General features: G+C 58.5%; 1 protein-coding gene across 8 annotated transcripts in view; it reads right to left on the bottom strand.

Moving 5' to 3' along the window:
* The window catches only part of NFIX (nuclear factor I X), a 98,173-nt gene that overhangs the window by 5,312 nt on the left and 69,963 nt on the right, over positions 1–22,898 (bottom strand). For 3 of the 8 annotated variants that reach the window (XM_027084923.1, XM_027084924.1, XM_027084931.1), the window contains exons 3-10: positions 19,021–19,083; positions 18,622–18,696; positions 18,127–18,247; positions 16,828–16,964; positions 13,735–13,857; positions 11,600–11,775; positions 5,794–5,941; positions 3,572–3,663 (exon numbers count right to left, since the gene is read on the bottom strand). In XM_027084923.1, coding sequence (XP_026940724.1) covers positions 3,572–3,663; positions 5,794–5,941; positions 11,600–11,775; positions 13,735–13,857; positions 16,828–16,964; positions 18,127–18,247; positions 18,622–18,696; positions 19,021–19,083 — 935 coding nt within the window. Of the gene's footprint in view, positions 1–3,571; positions 3,739–5,793; positions 5,942–11,599; positions 11,776–13,734; positions 13,858–16,827; positions 16,965–18,126; positions 18,248–18,621; positions 18,697–19,020; positions 19,084–22,898 lie in introns of all 8 variants that reach the window. The other 5 variants (XM_027084927.1, XM_027084929.1, XM_027084925.1 and 2 more) reach the window with 4 other exon arrangements.

The following is a 22,898-nucleotide window of genomic DNA, read 5'->3' as shown; positions in this document are numbered from 1 at the left end:
CTGGGACTCAAATGCAGGGGGCAGCTCAGACTCAATGCTCCTAACTGCTATGTGTGGCGTGTTCACAGGGAGGCAGGGTCTGTGGTGACCAGGACACCAGCACCTTTCCAAGGCTGTGGCCAAGGCTGCCACATCAGGGTCAGGGCCTAGGGTGGCTAGATCAGCCAAATTTTCAAAAGAAGCTTGAGGGGCTTCCCTGGCCGTCCAATGGTTAAGACTCTGAGCTTCCAATGCAGGGGGTGCGGGTTCGATCCCTGGTCGGGGAACTAAGATCCCACATGCCATGTGGTACGGCCAAAAATAAATTAATTTATTAATTTGAAAAAAAAAAAAAAAAGAAGCTTGAAAGTCCAGACAATTTCATGTGAAATTTTTCCAATATTTGAAACACTTGTCTTGGTCACACAGATTATGCCTACAGCCCTCAGGCTCTGGTTTGGAACCGCAGGCCATGGTCCACCGTGAGATGGAGACATCAAGCTTTAGAGTTAGAAAGGGCCTTGGTTATATGAGATCATAGATGTTTACTAAACCTATCGTGGCAGTCATTTCGTGATGTATGTAAGTCAAGTCATTACGTTGTACACTTTAAACTTATACAATGCTGTATGTCAATTATATCTCAATGAAACTGGAAAAAAGAAGAAAGACAGGGCCTCGGAGATCATCTAGAACCTTCTGGGACAACGGAAATATTCTCTATTTGTGCTGTCCAATGCAGTAGCCACTAACAACGCATGGCTTCTAAGCTCTTGAAATATGGCTAGTGTGACCAAGGGACTAAATTTTTCTCTAGTTATTTACTTTAAACAGCCACATGTGGCCAGTGGCTACCACACTGGATATGGAGGAGGGCAGATGGAGGGCATTTGGAAACACGGGGGTTTGGGGTTGCCACAATGACTGGGGGCACTGCTAGCATTTACTGGGTGGGCAGAGATACTACACTTCCTGCCATGTACTGGACAACATGCAGAGAGGAGACCTGCCCTCCTTTGATGGAGCTCCTGGAGCACCTGCCCGAAGTTCAACCCCATCGACTGATTTTAGGCCAAATGGAGGCTCATGGGGGCCTAGCAAGGTGTGGGGGAAACCTGGGCCTGAGGCATTCTCAGAGTGGCTGGGGGAGGGCTGGTTCAGCCGCCAGCTCCCAGGCTTCGGTCCTGGCCGGAGGAACAGGGAAGCTGCCCGGGTGAGCCCCCTGTCCCTGCAGGCTCGGGTGTTAGTGTTCTCTGGGACACCCCCCCACACACACACCTTCCCGAGGGGAGACTACACCAGAACCCTTACACCATCACCCTGGCTGCGAGCCTGCCCCTCCCCCTTCCTGTGAGGGAAAAGAGGCCGGGGACAACCAGCGCAGGGAGGACTTGCTTGGCCTCGATGTCCTTGGCAGGCCAAGCCAAGGCCCCAGACTGGCCCCGTTGGGGTCTCCTGAGCTGCACAGTGGCGGGGGGCGGGGGGACGTGCTCAGATTGAGGGGCCCTCCCCTCAGAGGAGGAAGACTCTGGTTTCAGGCCTGGAGTCAGGGACAAAGACAACTCCGACGGGACTCCCCAGTGCCTCCCCACGGGTCCCAGAGATGGGGGATCTGCTGGCAAGCACGGAGCGGCTTTTTCTGCTCACCCCTCCCTGCTTCCTGAGCCAGGTCCAAAATTGATTAAAACTAAGTAAAAAACGCTGCCCAGGGAATGACAAAATTGGTAAAATTCTCTTTTCTTCCCTCGTTCTATTGTTCTCTCTCCATCTGGTGCTCCAGAGATCAGCTAAAGTCACTGGTTACTGTGGAAACCGCCCCCCACTGGACCCCCTGCGCCCGCCGCAGCCGCCTGCCTGCCCCCAGGCCCGAGGGCTCCCCGCTCGCTCGGCTTGTCCGACTCCGGCCCCCCAACCCCCATCCCCAGACACACCTGCCTGCTCAGGGCCCCGGCCCAAGGCTCCTTGTAGGAACAAGGGGAAGAAAAACTGTTTCCCAAACTTGCCTCAGATTCTGAGTTGGCCCCAACATCCAAGCAAAGTGAGCAGAGAAAGTGAAGAAGGGAAAGCATGTGGAAGCGGAAATGGGGTGAATGGGGAGGGCTCATGGCAGTGGTCCCCGAGAGTGAGCAAGCGCATATACAGTCAGAGCTGCAGGGCGGACAGCGGGAGGGAGGGTGGGCAGGCAGGGGCACCAGAGCCCTGCCGCCTGGTGCCAGCCCAGAGCCAGGAGGGGAGGCCCTCCTGCTGTCCCTTCCTCTGGCACCCCCTCCTGCCCTCTACCAGCAGGGCTCTCTTGGCCTCCCTGGCACAGAGCGGAGGGGGCTGGCTCCAGCCCCTGCTCGGAGCCATTGTTTTTCTTCTCAACACCCCCAAGTTCAAGTTCATCTGGGTGTTACATCATGTCTGGTTGCTCCTGGAAACCAGACGGGTCAGACGTGACTCTGGGGAAAGGGGGTGGGAAGCTGGAGGGGGTTGAAGTTCTCCTCCCCTCCCCTCCTTGCCACTAGGGAGCTCTGAAGTTTGAAGTTTGACAAAGTTTTTTGGCTTTTTTTTTTTTTTTTTTTTTTTTTTAGGGAGGGAAAGGAAAAGGGAAAAAAACAAAACCTTAATCCACACACACAAAACTTCCATCCACCAACTTTCTTTGGACTTGGGCCTCAGAGCAAAGAGGGAGCAGAAGCTGAAAGAGGTGTTCCCAGGGCTGAGGAAGCCTCCAAGGCCCTGGGCTCACAGGGTGTGTTTTTGTAAAATGTGCAAAAGAAAAAGATATTTGCATGCTCCCCTCCCCTCCATTCCCCAGAAGCCTCATACTGTAAAAGCTGCCTCTGCCCTGCTCCGGAGGCTGGTCCCTGTGCCCTGAGAGCCCTGGGCTCTACAGGCTATTCCCAGCCTCTTGGGGACAGGCACAGGGAGGAGAGGGCCTGCGTGCATGTGTGTGCAAAGATGCCTGTGCAAAACCAGGTCCAGGGGCCTCCAGCAGGAGGGCTGGAGGGGTGGCATTTCCTTGTGGGAACTGGGGGCAGATGGCAGCAGGACTGGGGGCTCCAGCAGCCTGGCCTCCCCTCTAACAGGATTCACAGGACGTGGGGGAGCCGCCCCTCCAGGGCGGCTTTGAGCCCTGCCTTACCCTCAGTGCCAGAGTCTCTGGGCACATGGCCCACCAGGCCGCTTCTGTCCCTCCTCCACCCCCAACCCAGCCCACCCAAAACCAAGGAAGAGGGGAGGGCCAGGGGCTAGGGCATCCAGCCGGAGCAAAAGGAGAGCAACAAGGCAGACCCTGTCCTCCTCCGGATGGAGCCTCCTGCTTCCATCTTTGCTTCCACCAGGCCTGGCCCAGAGCGCCTCTAGCCTTGGGTCCTTGGCTGCCTTCCCCAGGGCCAGGGCTGTCAGAGCTAATTATCCAATTAGCTGATTAGCCAGGGGGCCTGGGGGCTGCCTGGGGAGGCAGGCTCAGCTGGGCATGCAAAAGCCTGAGCCTTCCAGCCCTGCCCCAGCCTCTTCTCCCGGACTGCCCCAAGGATCCCTGCCTCCTCCCGGACACCAAGATGCCCCCACCCCTGCCTGCATCCACCTGGTGGGCAGGGCCTCCTACCTGAGACTGCTGTGGGATGTTCAGAAAGTTGCCGTCCCGGGGTCCGATGCTGACAAACCGGTTGGCAGAGGAGGCGCCTGTCGTTGCGAATGCTGTGGGGAGCAGGGGAGAGAGGGAGAGACCCCGTGAGGACTTGGAGCCTGCCCAAGCACTGCCCTTTGGGACTGCTGAGAGAGGGAGAGACTAGGTTAGACCACGTTGCCTGGGCTTAAGCTGGCAGTGGGAAGGACAGGCCCGAGGGGCCCCCTCCTCCTCTCACTGGACCAGGAGCACACAGTCCCCCACCCCTGGCACTCCGTTGCAGCCAGGCATCCTCTTTCATGGCCCTGGAGGCTATAGCTGAGGCCCCATGGGCCCACTTCTGTCCCCTAAACAGGCACTAGGCAGGGCCAGGGATACCCCTCATCCCAGAGCACCCGAAGCAAATACCCTCGCTTTCCTACCGGCCCTCTTGGGTCTGGAGAAGAGGGAGCCGGGGAGGGCGGGAGTTCTGGCAGACCGGCCCCATCCTGCTTGGAGAAGGCCATCTCAGCCAGGCCACCCCTCCAACTGGGGTGCCTAGTTGGGTGCTACACCACTTACCACTCTGGACCCAAGGACGGGGCCGGTGGTTTGGGAAACCTGAAGGGTCCCAACAGAGGGCTGAGCTGGGTGGGTCAGGGTCAGAGAGGGGTCTGGGTGCTGGCTGCTGGCTCAGGCACAGGGGTGGCAAGGCTCAGGCCCGGCACACATCCTCCTCCTTCGATGGATGAGCCAGGTCCTATGGTCCTGCTGTTCCCTGGGACCCGAGGTACAAGACGAGGAGGAGGCCAGAGGGCCTGGCAAAGGCCCAGGGCTTGGGCACCGGGGCAACGGTTCTAGGGTCTGGGGGGCAAATGGGCCAAATACCCAGGAGCTCTTCTTGGGTTGTCTGGCTGGAGCCCTATGGGAGGGGACTGGCGCTGCACCCCCAGGAGGAAGGATGCCCCCAGAGAGGACGAGGAGTGTCACAGCTAACTGGGAGCCCCCACCCCACCACCCCCTGCACCAGATACACCCCAGGGACCCCGTGCTCACCAGATTCTGTCCATAAGTGGCCCCCAGCCACCCCGCAGCCTGGCTCCCCCTCTCCCACCCTGCCCACCTCCAATGACCATGACCATGACTTCGTGTCTTGTGGCGAATGCAGATGAGAAGATGGCATGAAGAGGATGGACAGGGGAAAAGAACTCAAACCAAGAAAAAAGAAGGTGAGACAGAGAGCGCGAGACGAAGAAAAGTGGTGAGATGGGCCACCCCTTCCGCCGCTGTCCCGAAGTCCTGGCCCACGGCCTGCCAGCCCCCAGAGCGCCCGAAGCGCTGCCCACCCCCCACCCACAGTCCCACAGACGGCACGCCGCCCACCCTCCGCCTCTCCTGTCCTTCAAGCGTCGTCGGGTCTAGCTTGGGCCTCTCAACTCAGATTTTTCTCTTCCCTTTGACAAAATTTGTCATCGGTTTAAAAAAAAAAAAAAAAAAGAAAGAGAGAGAGAGAAAGAGATGAAGTAAGCCAAGGCCCAGAGCCCTTCCTTGTCCTTGGAACATCCAACCTGGGGAAGAAATTGAGGGAAGGGAGAGGGATGGGAAGGGGGGGGAAAAAAAAAGAGGAACAACGAGAAACCAAATGTGAGACTGAAGGCTGAAGGGAGGGGATCGGGGGCTGGCCTGCTGCACCTTTAGAGGCCTGAGGGACCCAGAATGGAGGTGAGGGGGGCAAAGGCAAAAAGGGGATGGTGGTGGCGTCGCCTTGTGGTCACATTTAATTTTCTTGGTGTGGGGGGGGGGGCACAACGAAACAACAAAAAAATCAAAAAACGAAAAAACAAAAAATGAAAAAACAGCAATTAGGCATGAAGATGGCATGGCTGTGCCTCCCCTCCCCCCTCCCCCCCTGGCCAGCACCCCTGGCCTGTGTGCCCCACTGTGCTCCCTCTCCCGCCCCCCGGAAGGGGCCTGGGCCAGGGGCCCCAGCTGGGAGCAGCGGGCGGGCAGGGGGGCTAGTGGGGTGCTGGCTGGTGCAACTAAGGCCCAGGAGGCCGTGGTTGGGGGGCTCAGCTCTGCTCTTGTCTGGGTGGGAGGCTCCGTGGCACTCTGGGTTGGGGGGCTTTGGCAGTGAGGGAGGGGGCTTTTCTTTTTGCAGTGGAGACTGTTTGGATGGGCTGGGGACGCTGGGCGTTGTGGTTTCGGTTTCATCGTCCACTTACAAGGTGATGGAGGAGTCAAGGCGGCGCCGTCTGGGGCAGTGCTGGTGGATTTGGAATCAGGCATAGGAAGGGGCACAGGTCTGGCCACTGGAGGCGGCGGTGGTAGCAAAAATGACCCCGGGACTTTGCCCTGGCCGCTACCGTTGGGCTGCGAACAACATAAATAGAGTGACGCATGAAGGCACATCACACACAGACACACGCTCCCCTGCGCGGCCACGCCAGCTCGCTCCTGAGAGCGGGCGCTCCCGGCGGAAGATGATGCAGGACGGGATTCTCTCCTCCAGGGCACAGGGTTGGTGAGGGCGTAAGGCCTCTATTTGGTCTCTCAGGTGTTTCTCTCTTTTTTTTTTTTTTTTTAAGTTCTCTTTTGAAGTTGTGGGAGGGAGGAAGGGGGATGTCCGACGGGTGGTTTGTTATTTCTTAGGGAACAGGTTTTAGGTACCGAAACATGCCACCTAGCCGTACAAGCAGCTGCACTCAGAACTCTCACGCTCTTGAAGACCTTCTCCTATGGCAGGAAAGATGTACCAGCTTACCTCCTGTGCCCCCCTAAAACACACACATGCCTCCCCTCCGTGGGCCCCTGGGGTAGGACCAGCAGACCCCACCAAGGACCACAGGCCCACCAGCATCTGCCCCATGTCATGGCCTCGGGGGATGCCAGGGAGCATGCCCTGGGCTCTGGTAGCCTGAGGACAGTGGGGTGCTGGCTTATCTGCTACAGAACAGCCCAAGAGGAAAATCCATTGCTGGCAGCTCTGGTTCCCACAAGGTTCTTTGAGTGGCTTTCCCTCAGAAGCTGGGGATGTCTGGTCACCAGATCCACTAATTGTCCTTTATTCCCTCTTGTGCCCTACACTTGAGTTTCCTCCTCCAGGCCCCATGTGCGGCCTTGTGTTCAATCAGCCTTTGGGCTTCAGGGGGTGTAGGAACCACAAGGAAGGGCAGAGGTCCCCAGTCTCTGGCAGACACAGCTCCCCTGGGCTCCACACCTCCTGCTGCTCTGGGCAGTGCCCTCGATGACCACCTGCAGCCTGGGCTCAAGGGGGCCAGGCCACAGCTTTTCATCCTAAACTGGTCCCTCTCCTGTGGGTCAAACCTCTGCCCTCCCAGCTACCCAGGTTTAGGACCTTGGGAGGTTCCTATGCTCCTCCTTCTGTTGGTGGGCAGACCCTGTGGGGCACACCCCTAGACGTGTCCAGCTGGGTCGTCCTTCTCTCCTAACTGGTTTCACCTGGACTATGACAGTGAGACTCCCAAGGGGCCTCCCCTCTGCCGACAGTGTGCTCAGCAGCTCAGCACCCTTGCCACCTGGCTCTGTACTAGGCCCTTCACTCAGGTTGTGTCCGATCCTCCAACCACCCTGTAAGGCAGTGGTTCTTGCTTCGGGGCAGTTCTGGGTATTGACAGTGTCTGGAGACATTCCGCCTAGCACAGCTTGGGGATGGAGGCTGGGGATGCTGTTCAACACCCTACAACGCACAGGGCAGCCCCCAGGACAAAGGCTCATTGGCCCAAAGATTAACAGTGCTGTGGCTGAGAAACCTTGCTGCGAGGGAAGCTCTACTCTCGGCCTTTCACAACAGGGGATACTGAGGCTCTTCATGATTAAGTGGTCTAGCCAAAGTCACCCGGCTGTCATTGGAAAAGCCTGAGATTCAGAGTCATGTCTGTCTAACTCCTAGGATCCTACAGATTCTTTCCAACAGACTCATTAACCCTCTTCCCAAACCCAAAGGAGTTCAGACTTCTCCGATGCCCTAAAACCTTCCACAGCTACGACTACATCTGACATAAAACATAATCTCCCCGGCCAGGCACGCAAGGCCGCCGTGATAGAGCCCAGATGGGGTCTTCCACCACTCATGCCCCTACACTCCCTCCCCGCCGAGTACTTCCCATTGTAAACCTACTGGGGTTTCCAGAACACAGCCTAAGCAGTCGGGGCTGCACACTTGCTAACTGCAGAACCCACTGTTCTAGAATGCCCTTTCTCACACCCTTCAAAGCCTGCTCAGGAAACACCATCCCCAGCATGGGGACCAGCCAGGTGTCCTGAATCACCATCCATCTCTCTCTCTCTTGTTCTTCCAGGACACTGTTGACCTCCACTGGAGCCTCTGAAGCAGACTGCCTCCAAGGCTCCCCAACAAGCAGGTGGAATGTCACCTCTGTGTGGCCCAAGCATGTAGCACTCAAGTCCCACTGACTGAGTTGAATCAACTAGTCCATCCTGCTGCACTTTAAAACCATAGAGCCCCATGGCTGAACCGCGCAGGCCATGCCCTTCTGCGTTTCTGCTGTCCCACCCTCCATCCTTCACCTCTAGTGACCAGTCACCTAGGTCTGACGCTGTCCCTCCAAACGGTTCCCTCGACTTGATCCTTCCTGCCCACTTAGAGGCCCGTGACAAAAGCGAGCAGTGGCTGCTTCTAGTGCTTATTGGTGTCCTGGGCTGAAGACCCTTTGTGCTGGGTGTCATTTTGGAAATGGACCTTTCAGTTCCAAGCAACAGCACCGGCCAGAGAGCAAGGGTTTCCGGCTCTCCAGGGTGGTTCTGACATACACGTGGAAACTGCCTCCTTCCCTCATTTCCACAGTCTATCTTGTTCCTATCTCATTCTTCCATCAGGGCAGGAAATGGAATGATCCCAACAGATTCACAGCCTCACTTCTTCTCTCCGGGCTGTCCTGAGCTTGGGCTCCAGGGGGGCTGGGACACGGGAGCTTTCCAGGCAGCCCTTGCTCCCATAGGGCAGCCTCTGGCTCCTCAGAGCCTGTCTCTGCCTAGGAGGATCTAAATCACTAATCCCATCCAATAAAGCAAATCCTAGCCCAATATGGCCAGACGTCGAAACCTGCTGATTTACAACATTCAGTTTCTGGAAGCAAGTCCCAGCCAGGCTAGGATGTCTCAGCTCTGGTTGGGGTACAAGTTGAGGTTTTAAAAATCTCAAGGTCTTGTGACTTTGCAGTGCCTTAAGACCTTGTGAGTTAAGATCTTAGAAGGAACCTAGGGGCTGGGATAGCTCCTCACATTCATCTGACAGATGAAGATGTGGGCCTGGCCATTCTGGCACTGGTGGTCAAGGCTGAGCTAGTACCAGGCTCTCTGCCTCCCAGAGTCATACTCTCCCATCAGGCCCTGCAACTTCTCCATCGTGCTCACCTGGTGGCCTCTTCTCTATGACAGAAATACAGCTAACCAGGTATCCTCTTTCTGCCCTCTGCATGTCCTCTAAGTGGTGTCTCCATTTGACCTTGGCCTTTACCGATGTGGTTTTCTCAATCAGGGCCTTATGCTGAGGTCTAAGAGGTGCCTGGGAACCATTCTGCAAGTTGTCTGTAAAATTTTGTATGCATATATTTCTCTGCAAAGATGATCCAGAACTTCAGATTCTCAAGGAGATTAGGAATTTACTCCTCTAGTCTCTAGATCAGTGGTTCTAAAAGTGGGTCCGCTGACCAGAAGCAGCATCACCTGGGAACTTGGGGGCGAATGCAGATTCTCGGCCCCACACCAGAATTGCTGAATCAGAATTAGGTGAGGCCCAGCTACCTGTGTGTTAGTGAGGCCTCCAAGTGACTCTCATGCATGCTAAGACTGAGAACTACTACTCTGGAGGTGGCTATGGAGCAAGCACAGCCCTGTACCGCCACCGTCTGCCACCAGGTCAGCTGCAGAGCCCAGGGCCTCTCTCTGGCTCGCCCCTCCTCCATAGCGTGATGCCATCTCTAGCCTCCTCTCAGAAACTGGGCCCAATGGAGCAGACTCACTGCAGAATTCAAGCCCCACCCCCCCAACTCTTGGGCACAACAGGCCACAAGAGGAAACCTGCAGAGACTGCTCTCCAGCCGAACTAGACTCTCTGTTTAACCAGAGGGGCTGTTTGCTCCCCTATCGGTAGTGTTTTGTCTGCGGTATACTCCAAGCAGGCACCTGCCTTGAGAAGAGAACCGTCTAGGCCAAGTGAGCCCTTGATCTTTTTTTAATTTATTTTTTGGCCACGCCACACAGCTTGTGGGATCTTAGTTCCCCGACCAGGCACTGAACCGGGGCCCTCGGCCGTGAAAGCACAGGGTCCTAACCACTGGACCTCCAGGGAATTCCTGAGCCCTTGATCAGGGACAGGCGCAAGACCTGGCCATCAGGATGCCCAGGGATGGATTGACCCCCACTCTTGAGGGTCCTGTGGGTCAGCTTAGGCTCTTTGGGCTAAGTCGGTCCCCCAGGTGGCTGTCATTTTGATCCCAAACCCCAGCTGCGTCCTTAGGTGAGAAGCAGGCACGGAAGGGTTCCTGGCCTCTCTGATCCATATTCCAGACCCCAGGCCCCTTGGGGGCTGGGACACAGGCTGGCAGCTCCCGTAGACTCTGCCAGTATCTCTGAAGGAAGCACGGAAGCTGTTGGAGTCATGTCCACTTTTCCCTCCATGCCCCTAAGAGTGGACAGAGCTTGTCCAGAGAGGTGGGCGAAGCTCTGAGTGTGCTAAGGAGCTGCAGAGCCAGCAAAAGAAACCCTTGCAGGGCAAAGGGGAGAAAAAGATGAGAAAAGTGGAAGAGGAAGAAGAGCGGGAGGTAGGGAAGGAGACTGGCTTCTGTCCTAGACAGCGAGAGCGAGGAGGCTGAGCCACGGCCCTGCCCCAGATCAATACACCAGCACCGCGCAGGGCGCCCCGAGGCCGCACCAGGCTGAGTGGAGGGCCGCTGCTCTCGCTGGGCTGCCTCTGGCGTGGGCTTCCCGATGTCTTTCCCTACCAAGGCACTTTGAGTGTCCTCCCCATCTGATCTCTCACAGTGGGGTTCCAGGCTGGACCAACTGTGGGGAAAGGAGCTGGGCCTTCTCATAGCACAGCATGCTGCTGGAGTTCCAGAACATTCCCAGAGGTCTAGAGACCACCATGACCCAACCTGGAATGGTCTCCCAGGGACTAAACAAGGACCACTGTCCCACGGAAGGGTCGCCTTTGGCCCACTGCCGTCTGGGATAATTCCTTTGCTGAGTGGCTCTGTGTTTCTGCTCATCAGTGACCAGGCCCCGGGGGCTTGCTGACGGAGAAGGACAGTGGGGCCACAGAGCTCCATGGGGAGCCAGTCTCTCTCCCAGGCTGAGGAGCAGAAGACTTCACTCCAGAACCATGACTGACCTGAGAACCCCTTGTTAAGAGTCCTGCCAACAGGAGTCTCGTGAAAGACCCTGTGGAACTAGGCCTGCCCTCTACTAAGGGCTTCTCACTGGGGGATGATGATGCCCCCAGGGCACACTGAAATCTGGAGACATTCATGATCAACACAGCTGGGGAGGGGGCGGTGTTGCTGGCATAGAGTGGGTGGGGGCCAGGGATGCCGCTCAGTACCCCACAGTGCACAGGACATCCCCACACAACAGAGAATGAAGAACCCCAAGTGTCAACAGTGGGAAACCTTGGTCTAGAACCTACCAAATCCCTGCAGCCCTGAGGTTTAAGAGGGGTGTTAGGAGCTAAGGGGCCTGGGCCCAGGTTGGACAGATCATGGGTACACTCCTGCTAGAGGAAAAGACCACAAGGAGGGCAAAAAGCCCAAGCAAGGTGGGCCCAGCCACTGCCCCCTCATCTCTGGACCGTGACAGACAGGCCCCGGCCTGATACGTGGACCCCTACTCCCAGACCCAGAAGATCGAGGTGTTCGGCACTACCGGCTCTCTGCTGCTGCAGCCCCAGGTGGGCTCCCAGCTTTTGGGCCCTCTCCCTGTGAGCCCTGAGACAGACAGACAGACGCAAAGATGAGCTGTAGAGGGGCTCGTGGGGTCCTCTGGACTCACCTGTCCGGTGGCCTGGCCCGAGCCATCCGAGCACACAAACTGCACAAACTCCTTCAGCGAGTCCTGCCCGTGGTGGTGGTGGTAGCGGATGGTCGGGTGCGTGAAGTATGGGCTCGACTGCTGGATGATGGATGTGGAGGGGAAGTGCAGCGCTGATGCTGTGGCCCGTGGGCTCCCTGCATGCACGTGGCAGGAAGAAAAGGGCATCGTCAGGGCCTAGGAGGCAGTGGGCTGGGGGGCACTGAAGACAAGGAGAACTGCTGGTCAGAGCACTTTGGATCCAGAGAACGGGCAGGAGCAGGGCAGGGACCAGAGTGAGGAGAGCGAGGCACTGGCCGCTAGTGTGAAAGTTAAGATGGTGCCAAATAACCCAGCAAATCAAGATAAATAACATTTTAATGCAGTATTTTAAAACGTCAGATTGGCAAACCGGGGCCCACAGACCAGCTGCTTACCTTTGTAAATAAAGTTTGATTGGAACCAGGGCCAGAGTTAGGGTGAGGTAAGTGAGGGTCATGCAAGCGCAAGGTCGGTCCGATCTTTTATTTAAAATATTGACATTTGCTCATCGTGTATCTCTGCAATCGGTTTAATTTCTGGAAATATTGCACTAAAATAAAATTTATCTTGATGACTGAGATTTCAGGGGCTCCCTGACATTTTGCGCCGAGGTGAGTGCCTCACTCGCCTCACCCCGGTCCGGGCCCGAGTGGGGAGCCTCGATGAGGAGACAGACAGTTCTGTGGGGCTGCAGATAAACACACAGCCCTGCGCCAGTGCAAGAGGGGCCCCTGCAGTGCACACACACATCTCCTGCGTGCGGTGGGTGTGCACCTGGCTGCTGCCGCCCAGGCCACATTCTTCTGTGCTCAGCCCCATCGCTTGTACGCACGTCCCCGAACGCACAACTCCCACCCTGGAGCAGGCCCCAGCTCTTCCCTGGCCAAGTCCTCCCCCTCCTGTCTGTTTCCAATCAGCTCCCTCTTGCTCTCAGTTTCATTAGGGGCCTGAAGAAACTTGGCTTCTCTCTGGAGTTCATAAAAGCTGAGTCGAGCAGGGCCTGTTGCCCTCCCGCTGCCTGTGCAGAGGGCCTGGGCTCCCCGCCCCCACCTTGCGGCCACCACGCCCTGCCCCGCTGCTGGCTGCCTCTGGGCTCCCAGCCAGGAGGCCCTGAGGAAGAAGCCAGGAGGGTAAACCTCAGTGTTCTCTGTGGAGGGCCCAGGAGACAGACGGTGGACACAGGACACAGGGCAGTGTTCAGAAAAAAATCCAGGCCTCTTTCTGCCAGACAGGTGCCAAGAGAGGGAAGGGCAAGTGGCTGAGGACTCAGCTTCCACAGCTTCCTGCCTGATTCCATCCCCTCCAGAACATGGAGGCATCCTCCCCTCGAGCACTCTCTCCGTGAGACTGAAGCAAGAGAGCTCCCAAGGCAGCAGGGCCAGCTCCTTTCCCTGAAGAGCAGCCCAGGTACCACCTTCCCCCTTGGCCTAGCCCTTCACTTCTGGAAAAGAGCAGGGAGGCCCGGAGAAGGGAGCCTGGGCTCCTAGGAGTACTGTTCTCAACCTGTGCTCACACCAACCTGGGCTGGTGCTGGGAAAACAGGCCCCGGGCTCTGTGAGGAGTTGAGAGACAAGAGCTGAAAGGAGGGCAGAGGGAGAAGCCTGTGCTATCCCACCCACAGCTGGAGGGAGGACAGGAGAACTGCGTAGGAATGGGCCTGAGGCTTCTGCAGTCAGGGGTAAGTGGGAGGAAGCCTCAGGACAGGCCTGTGCCACACACACGAGCACACACGCATCCGATGCACGTACACAGCACCTGCACACGCACACAAGCAAACACACACACTCATGTGCACGCACAGCGCACGAGCATGCATCATGCACAGGGGGTGTGAGAAGCAAGTGGGAGAGTGCTGAGGAACAGGGTGAGGAGGCCCAAGGGCTGGCCTGGGTCTGGAGGAGGCGCTGCTGCGGAGGGAGGGCCCGTTCCCATGCCCACCCACTGCCATACCATAGCCCATTCAGAGAGCCTGGGGCTGTCACTCAGGGTCGGCCCTGGCCCCTTTGCCTGGCCAGTTGCCCATGTGGGCTCCTCTGCCACCCCCACTGCCCCCCTCCGGGCCCTCCATTTCTCACCTGGTCTGACTCCAGCAAGCACAGGCAGCGGGTGGTGAGTGAAAGCCATGCGCGGGGAGCTGCCCTGAGAGGAGAGGGCACTGCAGAAGTCCAGCTTTCCTGACTTCTTTAGAGAAGCCGGGCCTGGGGGGAGGAATCAGCAACACAGGGCAGGTTTAGCTGGGCTGGGGAGGGAGCAGGGGAAGGTGGGAAGCCAGCAGCTCACTCCTTCTCTCCTCGGCCCCCTCCCGGCTGCCCCTTCCCCCACCAGGCTCCCTCCTGCCTCCTTTGCCTGACTGTGGCTCTGTTTCTCAGGCCGTGTGCAGACCATCCTGCCGTGGGTGCTGCCGACAGGAGAGGAAAATAAGGCCCTTCGGTGCACTGGGCAGGGAGTGAGCAAGGGGGCCCATCTTGCCCCCTGACAAGCAGATAAGGAGCTCAAGGGGAACAGAGTAAAAGGGGGGATGCAGGGCCAGAGGGCAGGGAAGGTGTGCAGGAGGAGCCCGGGAGAGCAGCTTCAGAGCGAGCCGGCCCAGGGACTTCCCTGCCGGTCCAGGGGTTTAGGACTCCCGCGCTTCCATGCGGGGTGGGGTGGGGGTGAGGGCACGGTTTTGGTCGCTGGTCAGGGAACTAAGCTCCCGCGCAGCGCGGGGCCCTGGGCTCTGGGAGGTTCCGATGGGAAGAAACCAGAGCTCCTTACGGGAAGGGAAAGCACAGCCATTGGCCCTTGGGAAGGACCACAGTGGAGAAACAGCATCTGACCAGAGAGCAGGGAGGAGGCTGGAGGGCCTGGGCGGGTGCTGGGGTTACGGCTAGATAGGAAAGGACTTCCTCAGTCAGGGGACCCAAAGGCCGGACTGTCAGAGCATGGGTAATTCCAGGGCTTTGCGTGGCTCCCAGTACCAGAGATGGGGTGACATTCAGCAGGAGACAGGGACACAGAGGATACCCCATTTGAGCTCTCCCTCTAAGAGCCTGATGTTGCCAATCAAGGTCATCTCTGTGCCCAGTGGGCATGACATCCAAGATGCTATACAAAGCAGGGCCCCCAGGCCAGGTCCCCCAGGGGAGCTTGTCTCCTGTCCTCAGCTGGGCCTTGAGGTTATGCCCAGGCTGGGAGGGATAAGGGGAAGTCAGGGCAGATATCCAGAGCTGCCATCATTGGGACACAAGCTGAATCGGTTTGGGTGGGGTGTGTGTGTGCTGGGTGGCGGGGAGTTCGGGGGGTTCGGGGGGAGGCTTCAGAACACAGAAATAAGAGCTGTCTTAACCACAGAGGGAAGAGGCGGGGAAAGGGTGAACTCGCAGCCGCCAGCAGAGGTGTTATCTGGCAGCAGCTGTGTGCCACCTGATAGCTGGCACGATGGGGGGAGCGCCTCCACCAGCTGTGCACAGCTGTCCCCATGGCCGCACAGTGCCTCCCCAGCTGTTCCCAGTCCTGCAGCTGGGCTGCTTAATTGGTGATTTGTCCCAGAACAGGAAAACAGCACAGGGTCGGTGGGAGGAGGGGATGAGTACACAGGAAAAGGGGGGAAGGCGAGGGAGCTGGGGGTGCTGCAGGAGGATGCTGGGGCCGTGCGTGGCAGGACTGCTGGAAGGAGCAGAAGTGGCAAGCTCGACAGCAGGCAGCCAAGAAAAGGAGAGAGAGGGAACTGCGGAGGGGAGGGTTCCTCGGGAACCAGGTCTGCGCAGAGGGACCTGGGGGCCCATGCCTCAGGAGCCAGCAGTAGACATGGCCCTCAAGGCACACCAGTCCTTGAGGAAACACTTCACTGAGGCCCTAGCTGGGGAGTCTCCAGGGCCTTCTCAAGCCCTTCTTTCTGCACCTCCAGAGGTTCCCCCAGGGAAGCATCTGTGCTGTGCTGGCCACGACACCCTGGGAGGGGCACCCAGAGTCGTGCCGGAGCGCTGTCCGGCAGAGGTGAGCCTTGCTGCTGGTCTAACCCTCTCCCTCAGCCCAAGGCCCGGAGGTGAGTCCTCTCTTCCTCCCAGGTTGCTGAGAGCAGAAGCCAGAGGTTGCATCTGGGGCAGCAGGAAAGCAGAAGCACGCCCTTGCCCTTTAGTCTTGCTTCTCCCCCAGCCCTGGCCCCTGCCCATCCACTTGGCCCTTCCCGGTAGGGGAACATCTACAAAATACCAAGCAAAACACCATCAGGTAGACCCTCGTCTTCCTGCGTCAGAGAACAAGGCCCCCGTCCCCAGGCCTGACCAACGCAGACACACCTCATGCGCATCCCGTACACAGAGGTCTGCACTACCTGGTCCCAAGACACCCATACTTTGAGGACACACACAGGCTGCACCAACAATGTGTCCGGCAGAAGCACCCTGCAGGCAGCCTCCTTATGCACACCTGTGCAATATGTACACACACACAGCCCCCCTCTGTCCCGCCTGGGCTCTCCAGGTATGCCCATACCTCCTGTCAAGACTGGAGGTGAAGGTGGGCGTATTCACCAGCAAGGGTGCGGTTAGAGAGGATTGGGAGGCCTGAAACAATTCTGCTCGTCTTTACTAGGCTCTGCTCCTCTCTGTGAGGGTGGGCCCTTTAGACCAGTGGTCCTCAACTTAGGAAGGTCCTGTCCCCACCCAGGGGACATTCAGCAATGTCCGGTCATCACACCTGGTGAGGAGGTTTGCTCCTGGCATCTAGTGGGTGGAGGTCAGGGCTCTGCTCAGCACCCTACAGGGCCAAATGGCCCCGCTCCAGAGAATACCGTGGCCCCAAATGCCAAGAGTGCCCAGTTTGAGAAATGGCTTTAAACCATGAAGACCGTAGAACCGGGGCAGCCTCTCTAAAGAAATACCAAGAGAAGGAGGATGAGGAGGCTCTGAGCGGGAGGCCACGGCCCCCACTGCAGGGCCCCGGAGGCTCAGGGTCGGGGCCTCTGCTTTCCTTCTGCCACATCTGTGGGCTCTACTGCCCACTCAGGGACAACCCAGCTGCTCGCCTCTGCTCTCCTGGTCTGCCCTCCTCTGGAAGCTCAGGGGGTGAAAAGACAGGCAGTGCCACCAACAGGAGGAGGAACGGTGGGAGGTTTGCCGGGTAAACTGAGGGGGAAGAGGAGGCTCCATGCTGCCCTTGCTCCAGGTCGGGCCTTGTGGCGCCCATACCTGCATCCACATCGTTGGGCCACCCGCTGGACTGGCTGCTGCCAGCTGCTGGGGAGCGGCCTGTGCCAGGATAGAAGACGTCATCGACAGGGCTCTCCATCTCGCTGTCATCGATGGACTTGGGGCGCTTGGTGGTGCTGGGGAAGGAGGAAAGGGGTCAGGTGGGCCAAGGATGAGCTGAGGTGCTGGTACGCAGGCCGAGGAAGCCTGCACTGACAGTCTTCCATGTGGGGAGTGGGTGCCCGCTGTCAGCAGCACTTCAGGGCACTCGCTGTGTGCCCACCCCCCAAGGCCAGACCTACAGCCCCTTGGGCCCAGCCCACCCACTCCTCCTTGAGCCCCTTCTCAGTCACAATACCATCCATCATCTATGGAGCTGCCCAAGTCAAAGAAGTGGGCAAAACCCTCAACTGCTTCCTCAGCCCCACCTTCTATTTCCCATCAGCTCCTATGGCTAGGGCAAGGCGTGTGAGGCACTGGCCAGGGACAAAAATGCCAGGGGGTGACACAAAACTCAGTCATCGTGATATTATGTTATTTTATATTAAAGTATGATTAAATATGAAAACATCATAACATTTTAATGCAATATTCTAACATATCAAAATGAATGCCTAAACCTCACAATGAACCAAAATGTCCAAGGTTTTTTTAAAAAAGGACAGGATCCCACCTTGCCCTGCGTGACCAGGGCCTGACCAGGGCCTACTATATCTACCTCCCAAATATCTCTCAACTCCATCCCTCCCTCTCAGGCCAATCCCCCATCTGACTCAGGCCCTCCTCCCCTCCAACCTGCTGGGATAGCCTCTAACTTCTTCTAGAAGTACTTTCTAGAACATATATCCCCAGCATCTTCTACTTAAAAGCCGTCAGTGGATTTTAAGCCCTCAACACCCTCCTCTGGCCTCTGAAGTCCTCCGTGGGACAGTCCCGCCAGCCCGCCCAGCCTTGGCCAGGTTGAAGGCTGCTCTCTCTACCTCGAGCATCCACCCCATGCCTGTACCAGACCCCTGGGCTCAAATGTCACATCCCCAAGAGAGAGGCCTTCTCCAATGCCCACCGGGAGCACCTTCTAGGCAAAGCCATGCCTTGTTTGAGTTTGTGTCCCCAAGGCCGAGTGCCTGTGTCAGCACAAAGCAGGAATCTCAGGGGTTGGGGAGCATAGTGAGCCCCAGCTCTGGAGCCAGTGCCCTCAACAAAGGATGACGTTCTGAAGCACCCAGGCCACAGTGGTACAGCTGCCCAAAGCGCCTGAGATGCCTGGGGGCTGGGGGAAGGCTGGGGTGCGGGGCTCACCTGGTGGAAGGAGGGGAGGTGATGGACCGCCGCCCCAGGGTCACCTGGTTTATATTGTAGTAGCTGGGACTCTCCAGGTCTGCCAGCGAGAAGTTGGGCCCTGATGCTGTCGCAACAGGAGCTGGGAAGAAGGGAGAGTGTGATGAGGTCTGGAAAGTGTGGGTGCCTGTTTTGTTGCCATGAGCAGCTCCCCAGAAGCCCTGGGGTGAGTTCACTGTGAAGGCCGCTGAGGAAACCTCCTCCTGGCTGGAGGTTGTTGGGAAGAGTCCTTGGTTACGATTTTTTTCCTCCAAAGCAATGGAGGTTAGAGGTGGGGCTCTCTGGATGCCTCCATTCCACCCAGCCCCATGCCAGTGAGGCCGAGAGCGTCCCAGGAAACCTGTCTGCCCCCGCCCCAACCAACACCCCATCAGTGGGGGGCTACGTGGGGTCCAAGTCCCACCGCTTCACCCCCATCCCTGCTGACTCAGCCCTGGCCCAGAAGGAAGGACTCACTCTGTGATACTCTCACCAGCTCCGTCACATTCCAGACCCCGGAAGTCACAAAACAGTCCTGGAAACTTAAGTGCCCTGAGGAGGGAAAAGGGCAAGTGATTGAGTGGAGACAAGGCCAGGAGGGGATGTCTGCCTGTTTCCCCAAAGCTCTCCCACCCTCAACTTGCTCCATCCCCTGCCCCATGTCCCAGCCCCAGGCTGGCCCTCGGGGGTCTCAGATCTCCCTGGGAGTTAGGGTGTGCTACCGATGAGCGCCCTCCCCCTCTGCATAGCAGCCCAAGTTCAGTTGAGGGACAGCTGAGTGAAGGGGAATGGCAGGGGAGAAGGGTGTGGGGAGGACGTGGTGGGCACAGCAGGCCAGGGAGGCTGGGTACAGGCAGGAGGGCAGGGGGCACTGACCGTTGGGCAGTGGTTTGATGTCCGCATCTCCTTGCTGGTTTGAACTATCTGATTGTCCGGATTCTGCAGGAGACACAAAGGGTGGGGATGGGTCAAAACCAAAGCGCTCCACAAACACCAGGCAAGCAGCTGCCCCTCGAGCCTTCTCAACACCTCCACTCTCCTTCCCTCCCTGAGCAGCCCGAGGAGACCAGGGAGAGAAGGAACCGCTGCCGCCGTGGTGGGGCTATCCTGGGCTCTGCAGGGTGTTTGGCAGCATCTCTAGCCTCCACCCCCCCACTAGATGCCAGTAGCACCCCAGTTGTGACAACCAAAAAACCAGTCTCCAAGCACTGCCTGATGTGCCCTGGGGGCAAGCTGCCCACGAGTGAACGCACTGGCTGAGAGTCAGGGCAAGGAGGCGCCCAGGAGAGAAGCCAGCGACTGTCTCTTTGCACAGCTGGGATGGACCCAAGGGCCCCCCATTCTCTACCCAGCTCAAGCTCCAGAGGAGCAGCCCCTTCCCTCTCGTCATTAATTAGAGCCGTTCCTGTCTGCCCACGCCACCCCCACCTCACCTTTATGCTTACGGGCAGTGCCTGGCAACACGGGGCTGGGGGGGGAGGTTTGCCTTGACGCTGTCGCCTGCTCTGTGCCAGCCTGTCTGGGCTGTCTCATGCCCCAGTGCCACAGCTGCTCGGAGGGAGCCCCGAGACAAGGGCCCATTGTGCGGTGGGAGCTCACAGAGGGCTGGGGGCAGGGTGGAGTGTGTGTGTGAATATTTTGCTGAGCTTGGGAAAGCCCCCCGCCCCTGCCCCCCAGGTCCTCAAAGCTTTGTGTACCAGGGGCACAACGGGGACCTCCAGAATGCCTGCCTGGGCACGACAGCTGGTGAGAGGGTGGCAGAGGGGGGCCAGGGCAGGTTGTGGGGCAGGGGAAAGGCGGGCATTGGGTAAAGAATCATCTTCTCACACGGGGACCACATGGGGTGGCCTCAGAAAACCGGGCCCCGGTACTGGCCAGGGCTTTGCCCGACTCTTTGGAGTAACCCTGCCTCCACCACCCTCGCCCACCACCTCACAATCAGCCGGCTCACCAGGGTGTCCATCCTACACTGGCCTCACAGTCGAGCTGCTCACGTTGGGGAGTGACCAGCAAGGAGGTTCCCGAAGACTGACATGGGCCCAAGAGATAGAAGTGGGGGGACCCTGCAGCCACTTGGGAAGGAAGGAAGAGCCCTGGGTGCTGGGGCTGGTGGGCATAATAGTAGCCTTTTCAGAGCCCAGGACCTACTGCGGCTCGACCAAGTTCCTAGCCTCCTGCCTCACTGGGGCAGGTGGAAAAAAAACAGGCTGCCCCCAGGATGGTTACACTTTTTTTTTTTTTTTTTTGCGGTACGCGGGCCTCTCACTGTTGTGGCCTCTCCCGTTGCGGAGCACAGGCTCCGGACGCGCAGGCCCAGCGGCCATGGCTCACGGGCCCAGCCGCTCCACGGTACGTGGGATCCTCCCGGACCGGGGCACGAACCTGTGTCCCCTGCATCGGCAGGCGGACTCTCAACCACTGCGCCACCAGGGAAGCCCACTTTTTTTTTTTTTAATTCTAAAAAAAAAAAAAGTAATACATCTAGTCACAAATCAAGAAAATGGAGCTTTATAAGTGCTAACAGGGCCCCTTACCCCCTTGTGTTTGGGGTGTGTCCTTCCACACCTCCCTGTGCACTCACCCCTGTGGTGTGTTTAGGGATGGCGAATCCCACCCCAGGCCACTTCTCTGCTAGTGGCACTCTGCTCTGGAGAGAGCCTACAGGACTTCCTTCCACGCTCCTGGGAGGGCAACCTCTCTGTGGATGTGAGTTTTCTTGTTGTTCTCTCACCTCAGCTCATTCCTGACTCTCTGGGTCTGATTCAAGCCCCAGCCGGTCCAGGAGGGAGCAGGCAAGGGGCTGAGGCAGTAGGCAGCCCACCTTAGGGCCTCCTTGGACCAGGGCCCTGAGCCTGATGTCTCTCAGGGCCATCCTTTCCCAGATTCATACCTCAGGAAGAGCACAGCTGCAGCACCTGCATGTGGAGCCCAGCGAGGGACACACAGTCAAGGCTTTGCTGCCGAGGGGGTCCCTGCTACCGACCCCACCTGTCCCAGGACCAACTCAGTCCCCACGGAGCCCTCCAGGCCAGAGACAGCGGAGTAGGAGGAAATGGAGGAGGCTACTCAATGAGACTGGTCCCAGCTCTTCCAAAATGGCCAGGTGGAGACAGAAAGCCGCACGCATGCGCACACCCAGCCCAGGGACAGAAAGACGAGAGAACCCGACAAAGAGATGGAGGTGGGCCAGCGACAGAGGCAGAGACAAATGGGGCTCCAGGAGAGCGCGACAGACAGGAACTCCTTCTAAACCAGGACACTGCCCTGAAACATTACTGCTGCTATTACTATTATCTCCACGTAAGGGAGAAAGCAGGAGGATCCAGCGCAGGCAAGGCCCGCTGCCACGCGCCTCCAGGCGCTGCTCCGGGCGCTGCTGGCAGCCATTTTAGCCCTTGGCAGCCATCTTACGGCTGGCGGCCCCAGCCAGCATCCCCGCAATGCCACCACCGCCGGCCCCGGCACGCTCAGCTCAGCTCCAGGACAAAAGGCAGAGACACTAGAAATCTGGACCCGGGCTCAGAAGCAGAAGAGCCAGCCCTGCGGCAGGGGCAGCTGTGGCCAGGGCCCCACCATCCCGCTCAGGCGGCACCCCCTTCACCCTCCTGGCCAATGCCAAGTGGAATGGGCAGGGAGGGCCGAGGCTAGGGCCCACTCAACGTGGCTGAGGCCCCCACGGGCCATCCCCAGGCCCAGGGCCCTCAAACAGTTTACCAAGTAAACCCCTGCCCCGACAAGGTGACGGGGTCCTCGGGGAGTCAGGGGGCATGATGGGGGCAGGCCCTTGTCCACCCAGTTAGCTTGGGATCACACCTTGGGCAGACAGGGGAAGGGGGCTGGCAGGGGCCCAGTCAGTGGCTGCAGGGCCCAGAGAGGCCACTAGGACTGTGGTGGGCAGGCTCCTGGGGAGGGCAAGGAGATGCCCTCCCCACCCAGAGGCGGGAGCCAGCCTGGCCAGCTTTCTTAAATGATGTGCCCTTTGGGGAGCTGTGCCCTCGGGTCAGGGCCTGCTCTGGACAACCCCTGGGGATCCGGAGCTGCACCCCAGGCCGGCACATCAGGGAGCATGACACCCCAGCGCCTGACTCCTTTCCCTGTCTGGGCTCCCTAGGGAAGGGAGGGGATAACCCCAGGCCTTGGGACAGAAACAGGCAGGCCCCTTTATGACACCCTTCCCCAGGCCCCGCCTCATGGCTGCTTGGCTTTTATCTAGCAGAATGGGGCTTATCAGAGCCACCAGCTGAACAAACACACAAATCCACGGTTAGTGAGAGAAAACCCTCTGCCTGAACTCTTTATCTCCTGTTCGCAGGCCCCACGCACTGCCCCCTGCCAACGGCACAGGAGGAGCCCTGACTGCTGTGCAGTGAGGGATCCTCTCTCTGCCACCCCCCTTCTCGCCTTGCCCGACCCAGCACGGGTGGCTCTCCCCTGGCAGTCCCTACCAGGCGGCCTTGCATGAGTGAGCTCCTGCCACATGGGAGCCCCCCTCCAGTGTCTGATTTCTCACTGGGGACAATGGGCCAGCTGGTGGCCTGTGGGCCAGTGGAGGGGCAGGGAAAGTGTTGGCTGGCACAAGGCGGGCAGGTGCCCGACTCCATTTTTATCCTCTCCCGCCCAGCCCACGCCTCTGAGGCTGTCGCTCTGATTCCCCAGCCTTCTAGGGCCATGTCCCCTGGCAACTTTTCCAGCCTTGGCGTTCTCTCCAGCCTAGTTACCAGAGCAGTAGGGACCCTGACCACACACCCCCAGTT

Source organism: Aethalodelphis obliquidens, unplaced genomic scaffold (genome assembly GCF_003676395.1).
Source record: "Aethalodelphis obliquidens isolate GAN/ISIS:26980383/991018 unplaced genomic scaffold, ASM367639v1 scaffold53, whole genome shotgun sequence".
NCBI lineage: Eukaryota > Metazoa > Chordata > Mammalia > Artiodactyla > Delphinidae > Aethalodelphis > Aethalodelphis obliquidens.
This window is presented reverse-complemented; position numbering and strand designations above follow the sequence as displayed.